This window comes from Nothoprocta perdicaria, unplaced genomic scaffold (genome assembly GCF_003342845.1).
Source record: "Nothoprocta perdicaria isolate Ctin4 unplaced genomic scaffold, notPer1 scaffold_8, whole genome shotgun sequence".
In the NCBI taxonomy this organism is placed as follows: Eukaryota; Metazoa; Chordata; class Aves; order Tinamiformes; family Tinamidae; genus Nothoprocta; species Nothoprocta perdicaria.
This window is the reverse complement of record NW_020456087.1, coordinates 138,527-150,743: the sequence shown is the minus strand read 5'-3', so window position 1 is coordinate 150,743 and position 12,217 is coordinate 138,527. Positions and strand designations below refer to the sequence as shown.

General features: G+C 41.3%; 1 protein-coding gene across 1 annotated transcript in view; it reads left to right on the top strand.

Annotated features, from left to right (window-relative positions):
• The window catches only part of LOC112957970 (gephyrin-like), a gene marked incomplete at its 3' end in the record, with an annotated part of 201,292 nt that overhangs the window by 50,596 nt on the left and 138,479 nt on the right, over positions 1 to 12,217 (top strand). Inside the window, exon 3 of the mRNA XM_026051762.1 lies at positions 11,102 to 11,180. Coding sequence (XP_025907547.1) covers positions 11,102 to 11,180 — 79 coding nt within the window. The remainder of the gene's footprint in view (positions 1 to 11,101; positions 11,181 to 12,217) is intronic.

The window sequence follows — 12,217 nt, the reverse complement described above, 5'->3', positions numbered from 1 at the left end:
CCCAGGGAAGCCCTGCAGGCCAGTTAGACCATAAGAAGTTAAAGCCAAAGATATTTCAGGAGAACGTGAACTTCAGTAAAGTTGGAGTTTATAGCCCTTACAAACCGTTATAGCCATTGAAGTGGGGCTTGTCTATCGCGATAGTAAGCATTTGTTGGAAAGATGGAACAGAAACAACGTAGCCACTGTTTATTGAGGACAAGGTTGTTACTGCAGTAGTAACTGCTGCTTCCTGTTATCAGAGGGAAACAGTTTATGAAACATTGTGCAAATAACTTGCGTGTCTAATCTACACTTATAAGCAAAAACCGGGGCGTTGATAAGCACCTGTTACTTACAGCAAGGTAGACTTTGACCCTAACGAAGTCCATGGAGGAGGTCTCTGAAGGCCAAATGCTTTCACAGGCTTCTGTAGCGCTCTTGGAGAAGACCTGCTAGAACATGTCCAGTTCAGCTCTTAACACCCTGGATCAGTTTTATAAGTATGAGCAAAAACATTGCTGTTAAGCTTATAGCAGTAACCAACACAACAACAGAAGTCATTCCCTTTCTTGGGCAAAGCTAAACTTGAATTACTGAGGTTTTATATCAAGTAATGGTGTCCTGCACGAGGAGAAGCAGAAGTCCCAGCTGTATCCACTTATTTGGGAATAAGAGAAGAGCTGCCTTTTGTTCTTGCAAATAAGAGATGAACTTGAGTGTTTTGATTTTTGGGTTTTTTTTTGATATTTTGGTTTTTTTTTTTGCATTTTTGTTTGCTGCTTGTGAATTTTTAAGGTCCCTAGTTATAGAGATTATAGTGGGCCAAAAATCTAGTATACCTTTAAAAAGTTCATACGTAGTGTTTTCGTTTAAATAATGCGTTTAAAAATTTAGAAGTTTGTCATAGCAGTATTTGTTAAGAAATGTTTCACAGCAAATAAGCTATGCTTTAGGACCCTAACTTTATAGTTTTTCTGTTACTTCTGGCATAACAGGTACCGTAGTGAGATTGTGTAATGACTGTGTAAGACTCTAGAGAGACGGAGGCGGGCAAGAAGTGAAAGCCAAAACCTTCAGCGAGTCACTGGCAGAAATGGAAGTGCAATCCAGGTTTTTTTCTATTTTAGGTTCCTAGTGTCTTGAGCTTATCAGAAAACTTATGCAATAAAACAGGAAAACGGAGTTCTCCACTTCTACCCTATCACAGCACCCTGCTCTTTTGTTCTCAATTTCTGGGTCAGCTTTTCTGTAGCCATCTGTTCACTTCCCAAAATAGCTCTGCTTGTCTGTCAGTTTAGAATTTTCTTCGTTATCTGTAATGCATTTTAATTTCCCTTTGAATTAAACTTATTTTAATACTGATTTCTTTTTCAAAATATATTACTTTATCTTCATATAGTTCATAATTTAACACCAACATTGAAGTTTGTAATTATGTCCCTATGTTTTGGGATATTGAATGTTGTAAAGAATTTTTGGTTTTCTCTGTTTTCTGTTCACTTGTTTTTGTATTGCTCTAAGTATTTTGCCCTTCTCTGAAATCAGTGACATAGTAAATCATAACTCTGGTAGTAAACTGAGCTGTTCCACGCACACACAGTCATGCCGTGGGTAAATGCACACCCGTGTGGGGTTCACAGTGATCCAAGACTGCCCCTCTTCTCTTTGCTTGCTGCCTCTGACACTCCCACCCCCAAATGTTTACTTTGACATCTTTGACATTTCCAATTTCTGTAAAATTTGCTTGAGATTGGTCATGAGGTCCAGGAAATATTTGGAAGGAAACTTGAGGTAAGGGGAAGGGGAGATGGACACATGGGATGGAGGGATGGAAGGAGAGCGTTCAAGTCCTCATGCTGTAGGCAGATGTGCCCTTCCTTGTTGAAGAGCTGAAAAGCTGTTGGGGTTAGTGTGTATGCCTGGCGATGAGAGTATTTCTGTCATAACAAGGCTTAAAGCCTTGTGGACAGTTTTAATTTTTCAGTGTTGATACTTTGAAAGCTGCAGCTGCTCTATATTCTTACTCTTTTAAAAAATCTTTAAAGGATCAAAGTGGTCTGAATGAACTAAGATATCACTGTGGCTGTTAGTCATTTAATAGCGATGACATTAGTGATGTACTAGTGACAATAGTGATGATAAAGCCAAGTTGATTGTCTTATTTGGTTAGATGGGCTGTGGCAGTCTGTGCTAGAACAGCTAAGAACAAATTTAGGGCAAAAATATTAAGTATTTCATATGTCAAGATTTCCAACGCAAATGAGAGGAAGGAACAAGAATTCAGTTGCTCTTAAATGTGGTTTCATACATCACTCGTGCGCAGCAATTTCCTGGTGCCCGTGAATCCCCTCTGAACGTTGGCATTAAGACCCAGGGAGCAGCTGTTTGTGGATAAGGATGTTGGAACTGGGAAGCATCGACCGGAATAACTGGTGGGGGACAGGACATCAGGAATGTCCTGCTCTCAGCTCCCTCTGAATGGGAATGTGAGATCATCATACCCGAGAGGCCTGGAGAGTAGTGAGGCCTCTCTCTGCACAGACACCATGGAATCTAGCAAAATTTGAAGAAAGCTTTGCCATTTGCGTGGGACTTAGGAATCTTAAAATATTTGTTTCTAAAAATATTGGGAAAATTAAAAATACTTCTGATATTAGAATAACCCTTAAGTGGTGGAAATTGAAAAGCAGCTTTCTACCCATGGCAGATTATTTTAAATCCTCACCCTGTGGAGTGTTTTGCCCCTTTTTCTCAACCCTCTTGTGCGGTCCGCTGCTAGAAATAAGCACTGTCTGCCTTCGTCACCAGGCTGAGCCCCCATCATAATATTTTTAGCAACCTGCAGACTCTTGAATTGGTTCAGACGCCCGTGTCCTCTGGCACTGTTGCAGCAAGCAAAGGTTTTACTGGGTGCGGAGCGGGGAACCGGGCACAGCTCTGCTGTACGGGCTGCAGCTCTCAGCTGCCTTGGAGTTCATCTGCTACCTGGCTTGCTGCTGTCTAATGCCAAAGTCTGGGGCTTTGTGCAGTTGGATGTTAGGCATTTCCCTGATCACACTGCCAGGCTGTTGGCCCTGTTCTCTGCGTGACACAACAGAGGAGTCGTGTCCTTCCTATCTGGTGGTTTTTGTGTGACACAAGGAGAGGAGAGGGAATGCAGCTGTGTTTGTCCAGCTCCTTACTCCGGAGTGGCTGCCTCCTCTCTTGATTAGACTAAGCTCTGGTTCTAAGCAACGCATGCGTAAAAAGAGCTATGTTTGGTTGTTGAAATCTATCCTATAGGTGAATGAATGGGTGGAAATGGTTCTGCTGGAATAATGTCCATAGGTCCATAATTTTTTCATGTTGAAATATGCAGCTATTAAAGACTTTAGTCAGCATTCTATGACTGACTTGATGTGTGCTCTATTATAAAACCACAATGAAGTGGGTTTTTTAAGCTCTTTTAAAAGATTACGTCCTTTCTACACCCTTTCTATAAAAAAGTTTCTTTATTTACCACATCAGATAAACGCAGCCTGCCGCTAACATATGCTAAAATGTGTTTGATTTTAAATTCAAAGAAAATTGCGTCAGTGATTAAACCAAACTGTAGTTTCTTGTTAATACTCAAACTTCTGATGCATACTTCTGATAGAAGCCAGGTCAAGAGACTAAATTAAAATTATTTTCAGTTGTTATACAGACAGAAGTGGCCACTCCACAGATACAAAAAGATACATGAATTGCATTTAGGCAACCTGATCCTTTCCCAGATTCTTTCATAGTGTTGAATTGATGTATATTTTTTCTCTTCTTTCACTTTTATATCATTCCAACGAAAGCTGCACAAATGCATTAACCAACAAAATGGAAAGAACTTGAATGTTACCTCAGTATAAGTTATTTTTAATGTACTGCAGATACCTTTTGCCTGGTAGTTAGAAGTTTTCTTTAAGAGAAAACGCGTTCTGAGGCAATGATTCTATGAGATCTACCTACTGCACCGTAGGTTTCTTCATTCATAAAACCTGATTAATGGTTCATTGCCATATGCCTAAATTCTCCATGCACTCAACCTTATTCATCTTCCAGGGTATATATAGTGAGATTTCAGTAGGATTTAAGCTAGGAGCAAACGCTGCTTTCCCTGCTTTGCCAGCCAGGAATTGCTCTTTGCCCTGCAGCTTGTGCTGCCGGGAAGAGATTTACCTGGGCACGAGCGCAGCCTCTGAGCCCAGCTGGCTGCCGTGCGCTGGTGTAGATAGCAGCAGAGCTTGTGCAGTGTTGGATTTGCCTGTGTGCGTGACACTGTCCTTGGAATAAAGGCTACAGTAGCAGTGTGCTGCTCTCTGCTTCACGGTTTTTCTTCAGCAGTGGCTTTAGCTATCAGTTAGCATCAGCGAGATGTTATGTAAGAGCCAATACCTAAAATGTGCTTTTTAAGATAGGCTTATTCTTGCAAATCATCGTACTTAGTGAGTTGGAAGAAATATTTGTCCTTGGAATATTGTTGTTGTTTTAAAACATGGTTTGGTGACAAAATCTCTTCTCCCTGTCCCTCCTTCTCCCACTTCAGGGTGTTGTGGATAAGCTTCATCAGAAAATCCACATCAAAATACAGATGATAATGCAATCTGATGCACATCTTTGTTGTTCTCCTTGTTATTTTTGTGGTGCGAAAGCACTCACTGTGGCATGGTTCACAGCAGATTAAGGCAGCTTTGTTCTTTTTGCATTCAAATCTCTTCTGCAATGGGAAGAGCAGGAATGATCTTTCTGCCTTGTGAGATGTTAGAAAATTAAATTATTTTAACACCTTTGTAAGCTGTTATAATAGTGGAATTTAATTTTTTTTTTAAATATTTCCCCGACCGTATCTATGTCTCTTTTCAGAACTGACTGTCTTATAGCCGTGACCATTGGAACTGGTTTGTATGAATTTCAAACCAGTCATGGGTTTTATACCGAAGTGAACGGGGTAATCTTGGGAGTCTGACCAAAAAATATGGTCTCTCTATACTTGTTACACTGGTGTCACATTTACGCAAAATTTTTATGAATTTGAATTCTAATGGCAAAGATGCAAGATTGAGATCTTTGTTTTGTTAGGGCTAATCCTAAACTGTGCTACTAGCTTTCGTTGATGTTGCTTTGCCCTCATGGGGCTCTTTTTCTGTCCTTTGTTGTTATACAAAATAGGGACAGCAGTGAGATGACAACATTTGTAGACTGCAAAAACGTGTTTAAGAGTAGCAGAGACCGTGAGTCACTGAAAAGAGACAAAGCAAGTTAGGTAAGTAATATAATTATGAGAAAATCACATCTCAGTAGCTAAAACAAATGAGAAGAATAATCTAGGCTGCTTATCACATTAGCAATTCTAAATTGATTGCAAGTAATAAGTATGAAAACTTGAGCATGGCTCAAATATCCTGGTAGTTCAAAAAGAATAAAGTAAAAATAGGAGGTTAGGTAAGAGCTACTTTCCCAGCATACTTTAATGCATGAAGGAAGGTTTGTAGGAAAAAAAAGTCACTAATATTTTCACGACTGCAGTTGAATTAGGGTTGTATTGAGCTGAAAGGCACTCCCATTAACTGTTTCCTCAGTAGGTTGATTAAGCAAATTTTAGACTAATGCAATAATTTTTACAAAATTTGCCTTTGAGATCATTGCTCTAAAACACCTGATGGCGTGAGCACAGCAGGTCCCAGAGAGCGAATGGGCCATCCCTTGCGTTTTGCCCTGCGGCCGGGACTTGTGTTCCCCAGAGGGTGCCGAGTGCTGCAAGGCCCAAAGTCAAATGTAAGCACAAAGATGCTCATTTTTATGATCTATATATTAGGTCAGGTAAAGCACTGTATTTTAAGTGGTATGCAAAGCATTTTTAGAACCTAGAATGGTTTGAGATATTTGTTTCAATAAGTTGGTTGAGTGAGTCTACTAAGGTGATGTGCTGTAAAAGTACTAATACTTAGCTTTTTAAGTTGTTGTTAGGTTTCTTGCAGCTTGCCGAGATAAATTGGTCTGTTCCAAGTTTCTAAAGTTTTTCTTTTTTCAGGATTTTTCCAGTTTGAAGAAATGTCAAGAGACGTTGGTTTGCATTTCAGTGTTACGAAAAGCCATTGAGAATGGATATTTGGGAACTAAGCAATCTTTCCAGTGTCAATGGGAAGTACCAATTCTGTGGCAAATGGCCATTGCTTGGCTGCCTAGAGTAGTAGTTCAAGATAAGTCCATGTTAAAATGAACAAAACACTGAGAGAAGGTTAAAACCTGATTTTCTTCGAGCTAGGTTCAGAGGAGGAGGAGCAGACTCTGTTTCAGAAAAACACAGGTTTTGGGGTAAGGCATCCCTCTGTGCACGAGAGGGGTGTCTGACTCGAGCTGCAGGTTTCCCAGCCAGTTGCTTCCTTCTCTGCACAAGAGCAGCAAAGAAAGAACGATGCTCTCCTTATCCCATTAGGAAAATGTTGCCATGGAAGACCTTATGTTGGTACTTGGGTTAGAAGTGAATTAGGTTAAACTCTTGTCAGCATCTTGGGACTAGGTATTTGCAGTGTGTTCCATGATTGGGGCTTCTCTTCCCGTGGTGCCTTAGTAGAACTCGGCTCCAGGAAAGAACTGGGAGCAGTAAAATTGTCACCGCTGACATCAAGAGAGACAGCAGTGAACTAACTAGAAACCCTCTTGAAAATCTAAAATGTTTTAGAACTTGCTCTTTATAGGATCTGATATCAGCATCTGTTCACAGATAGGCGTAGCTGGGTCTCTCTATCTGCTCCGTAGTAGCAGTTCGTATGTTCTGAGAAGCTCTGTGCTACATTGTAGAGCACTGTGAAGAAATATAGATTCTCACAGCTTGTGGTATTTTAAGCATATTGGTGCAAACCTGTTAATAGCTCCCAACTTCTCCAGTAATTTTACTTGAGGAGAAATGTAGGAATTTTGTTTGAGTTATGGTTTGATTGCATTGAGGAGCCTTGGGAAGAAAACAAGAGCCTGATAGCATTTTCTGGGACAGTGTCCTGTGGATGTGACAAGTTTTTCCAAGACTTTCAGGGTACCTTAAATACCTTCATGCTACTGCAAATCTGAGCTAATAAATCCTGTTGTGGTTGAGGTGGCACCATGTAAAGTTGGTTTACACCTCACATGTCTGTCTGGTGTCTGCTCACTTAAGCTTCTGTTGTGGTACTTGGTGAAGTACTTGGCTTCATGAATATTTGCACGGGATTGTGCTACTCCTGCTGTACCCAGGTTGGTGCTAGTGTTTGTTTTAGAGTCGGGGTTCAGGAGGGCTCCTCAGCTCAAACTAAGGCTTCCAAACCTTAGTAAAGCAGCCTGTGCTGCATCTGGGTAAGGAAGAGCTACTGGAAACAGTGCATGAGAGCCTGTCTCAAAACACATGAATCCAGAGTGACTCTATCCAATACTGGCCTGTTACTTTGTGTGGTTGGTAGTAAACAGTGTCAGCTCAGGTGACATGGAGGGTGGTCAAGCTTGGAGTTGGTGCCTTCTGTTTTACAACAGAGTTTTGGATATTCAAGGTGTATCCAGCCTTAAATGATGCAAAGTGACTTTTTTCTTTTTTTTTTTTAACTGTGTAATTTGTGCTAGCTACCTGATTCCTGCTATATGGGGACATGTGAGAAATGAGCAGAAGAAAAGATTAGACACTGAGGCCCTTTGGACTGTGGCTCAGCTCTGAAGGATTTTCTTAGTTTTGGAAGATCTGTGTGCATTTAGCTGTGCAGCAGTGCAGAGGGGTAATGGTACATGCCGTGGTGTGAAATGTGGCCTCCTGGATCATATCACCGCATGATCGTACAGATCTTGAATAAGCCATCTACATTCTGGGGGCAGAGGAGAGGGAGAGGCCACAGGAGGTGTTGGACAGGAGAAACCCAATGTTTGAAGATAAAGTCTTAGGGAAATGGATAGACTTTCATGGAGAAATTGTGTACCTTAATTCAGGTGACAAATAAGGAATAAAATACAGGTTAACACTTAGCATGGGTGCTCATTATATTTAAAGGGGGATCTAGGTGAGATTGATGATGAAGTTGATCGGCATATGGTACAACCAGGAATCCATGCAAGCTGTAAAGTTCTGCCTCTGTAAATGATGCAAAGTGTTCCAGGTGTTAGCCAAGAAACTAAGCAAGTTCTTTTTCCAAACTAAATAAAACACCAAAAAGCTAAGACTGGGGGTAAGTTTTTTTTTATGAACAAAAACTCTCAGGTTTCCCCTAAAAAAATGAGGAAAGCTGAAAAGCAATTGCAAGACTTCTTTGAAAAAGACTGTCCTTTAAAAACATGTGGTTTTTTTGTCATCTGCTGTAAATGGAGCTATTCTAACCCTTGATAGAACTAATAATTTCAGAGGTCTGTAAAAGAGGTGTTATTCTCTAAAGTACTAAACTTTATTCTTTTCATCCCCATCCAAGAGTTTGTTAGTGTTCAGAACCAAGAAAGTGGCTCTTAAATGTGACTATATTTGGGCAGAGAGAAAAAAAAAAAAAAAAAAGAAAAGAAAAAGGCATTTCCAATGAAAATGAATGATTCCAAAAAGCATTTCCTGAAGCTTTTAGTGTTCTTGGCTGAAAAAAAGAAGGATCTTTTTTAATGGGAGGCAAACAGTTATAAGTCATGATGTTTTTCTCCAAGGATTTGAATGCCTTTCATGGCCTGGTGTTTTCCTTTTGAAGTGCTGAGCAGGTAGTGTGATTGAGCCCAAGCTTGCTAGACATGAAATGGATTGATGGAAATTTAGTACAGATTTTCTACCTCAAGGCCACAGAAATACTGTAAATTTAAGTGATAAATCATTTGAAAAAAAAAAAAAAAGGCATCACACATGTAGTGAATAAATGGCTTAAATTGTGGTTAAAAATGTGAGGATTCAGGGGGCGAGGAGGCTCTTAGAGGTTCACAGCCTTCAGAGAGACTCCAACATAAATTTTACAGTATTAGCAACCGAGACGGAGATTTTCTTTGAGTCATCAAGAACAAATCCTCTGTCATTGAATCTGTCCGGGAAGCTGAGGGCCACCTTGTGCAGTTTCCTCGCTGTTCCTGCAGAAAGATTATTTGTGAGGCAGTTATCCCCTCTAGTGCAACATGCGCTAGGAACGCAAGGTACCACCACTTACTGATGTGCCAGGGAAATGCACCGTCGCTCCTGTTGGATGAGGCAAGAGGCTGCTTTGAGGCCTTGGGTGAACTGAAATCAAACTGAGTGCTGTTGACTCGTCCGCTAGGATTGTGTCCCCTGGCCCACGTTAGGCCGGGCCCTGCACAGCCTGCCTGGTTGTTAGTACTTGCTGTGAGAGTGTTGCTTGTTAGCCCAGCAAGCGTTGTCGCCTCATAGTTTTACTCTTGTGTCCATTTTTACTAGAAAGGAAGTATAAAAGGGGAACAAAGAGAGAAGGACACTTGAGAGATTGATAAGAAGCTAATAGGAAAGGAACAGTAATGGAGCAATGTGGGATTGTTTAAATATACTGTTGTTCTATACAAGCTAACTAAGAATCAGCAGCCAGGCAGAGAGGAGGGGATTCACATCTTAGAGACTTGGTGTCCTGCAGCTGAGAGGAGGCAGTTTGGTAATGGCTGGTGCGCTTGTGTGGATGGTTTGGAATTAGCATGCATCCTCTCGCTTGCTTGGATGTTGAAGGAAACAGTATTGGGGAACAAGGGAACAAGAACAACAGATTCTTAGGAAACCAGCTGGCATTGGTTCTGGCACTCACGGGCAATCTATTTTGTTTGCTGGCCACAGCATTTGGAAGCGGCAGGCAGCCGAGTCCGCCTGTTGTGCAGATCCGCGGTGGAGAGGCCGGCGTGCGGACACCTTGGAGCGGGTGTGCGGAGGTTGGCCCCGCGGCGGGGAAGGTGCCGGGGGAGCCCCCAGGGTGCTTGGAGCCGTATGGGGGCCCTCGTGGTGCCAGGTGCCCCAAGTGAAAGCTGAAGACCCATGGTATCCGCTTCAAGCAGCAGCTTCCTTGGGGCAGGTGGGGCGTCGCGTCGGCACTCGGTGCTCACCCGGGGCGAGCAGCGGTTGCTGTTAATGTTGTCAGAGGCGGGTAGGGGAAGCTCAGGATAGCCACCAGTTATCACAGTGCTCAAGTGGATAAAGAGCAAGAGGTGGGGACACTTGGGGAGCATTCCCCCTGCATTCCCGTTCCCACAGCGCGAGCGGCACTGTGCCCTGCTCCGGGCAGGACGTCTGTCCTCCTGTGCCCGGCAGCTGCTGCTCTTCACGGAGACTCCAGCCTTGTCGTCGCCTCGATGCCCTTTGGCTAGTTCGGTGTACTTGGGAATAGCTGCAGTTCCCGGGCACCTGCGCGGGTATTTTAAAGCAGTCATCACAGTGTTATTATTGATATTTTTTTCTAATTGAGTATAGCAGTGTACAAGAGAAATGAGCCCGCATGTGTGAGTGGGGTTCATGTGCTAAGAGCAGTAGTAAAGTGAGAGAATTTGGGCTTTTGGGTTCAAATCATGTGATGTGTCTGTTTATAGAAAGTGAAGGAAAAGAAAGCACATTAATACTCTTAAACTTTTTAAAATTAACTGTATGACAGTTTTTCAATTATTATAGTCAATCTAGCTATTTTATATTCATCTTATTAATTATAAGCCCTTTCAATAGCTCCATCCTCCAAATTGTTTGCTTTGGCTATTGCTTGTATTAAACATCCATCCTGACCCATGAACAATCATAAGCTCAGGCATTAAACACATGCAACTCAGTGTTTCTGAATAGGTACAGAATAGTGAGCGGTATGTTATTAAATATTGTACTCTAAGCTTACTGATATCTTTGCATGTGTAAGCATCCAGTGTTGAGTTTGAGATTTTCTGTAGCCACAGAAAGTTTAGAAGTATGAAAGATAATGGCTGGAAACAGATTATTCCCGTGTTATCTGTGATATTTTTTTATCGCATTCTACTGAAATAATTTAGCTGCCATCAGCCAAAACCTCATTTAAAAATCAGGATGTTTATATGCATTAGAGTTGACACCAAATAAAAGTTATTACTTAACAAAACTGCATTCTGTTCTTAAATTTCCACCTCTTTTGTTTCTCTGTTTTTTTGTTTTGTTTTAATTTTATTTTTATTTTTTTAGTGAGTGACAGTTGCTTCAGGAACCTTGCCGAGGATCGTAGTGGGATTAACCTTAAAGATCTGGTCCAGGACCCTTCTTTGTGAGTATCTGGCTCTTTTTGCTAAGTAAAGAAAAACTTCTCCATGATGTCCTTGTGAGTAGCTTTGTAATTGCATAAAGATTTAGTATGATGAAATGTACTTAGTGCTTTAGTGGCAGTGTGCTTGCCAGTACGCTATATTGTTTGCTAATACAGACAGATATGATTAAAACCATGTTGTTCTGCCTGCTTCTGTTCACGAACTGACCCCAATGAGTACATGTAGTGAAAGGTGGTTTATGTCAGTACAAGAGCAGTCATTAGGGGTAATGGATTCTGCACGCTACTATTTCTGTGGAAGAACTATGCAAAATGTCACCTCTCCTTGTTTAAGGTGCATTGCACATACACTAGGGGATTAAATTTAGTAAATTGAGTTATTCCATAGGTCATTATAATTTAGGATCTTTTTGCTCAAGAGCTGTTTTTATACAGCTGATATTTTTAAACATTTCTATCAGTAGTGTATGTGTTAATTCAAGTGTAGAGCAAATGATCTAATTTTCTATATCATGGCAAATCTGATGGTCTTCCATTTCAGGGCTTGTTTTGTACAGAAGCTCAGTATTTAAAAAAATCTTCTGAGCTCTGAGGCAATTTTGAAATTGTATTCAGCTTGGGTTGATGTTCTCTGGGGTGCTTTCCCACTTTTTTTTCTTCAGTTAACTCTAGTACTGGTACAAAATGGTTTTGCTAGCATTGAGAAGCAAGCAAATGTAGCACTTGTTGTGGAAAGAGTGGGGCAAGAGGGGAAATAAGCCCTTCTGTAACAAGAGTGGTTGCACATCCCACAGCGAGTCTGAGCGAGGAGCCTTTCTGATAGTGGGGCACACATTTCAGTAGTGGCTGGGGAGTAGCAGAAAGTACAATATGCAGGTAAGTATAATCCACACCCGAGATCCACAAGACAAATGCAGTAGCTAATATTTCAGTAATGACTAACTTGAAGTTACCTTAAAGTGTACAAATTGAGACTATTTCAAAGAACTCGAAATATGCTGCTTTCAGCTGTTAGTTTGTTCCCACACTGTGTGCAG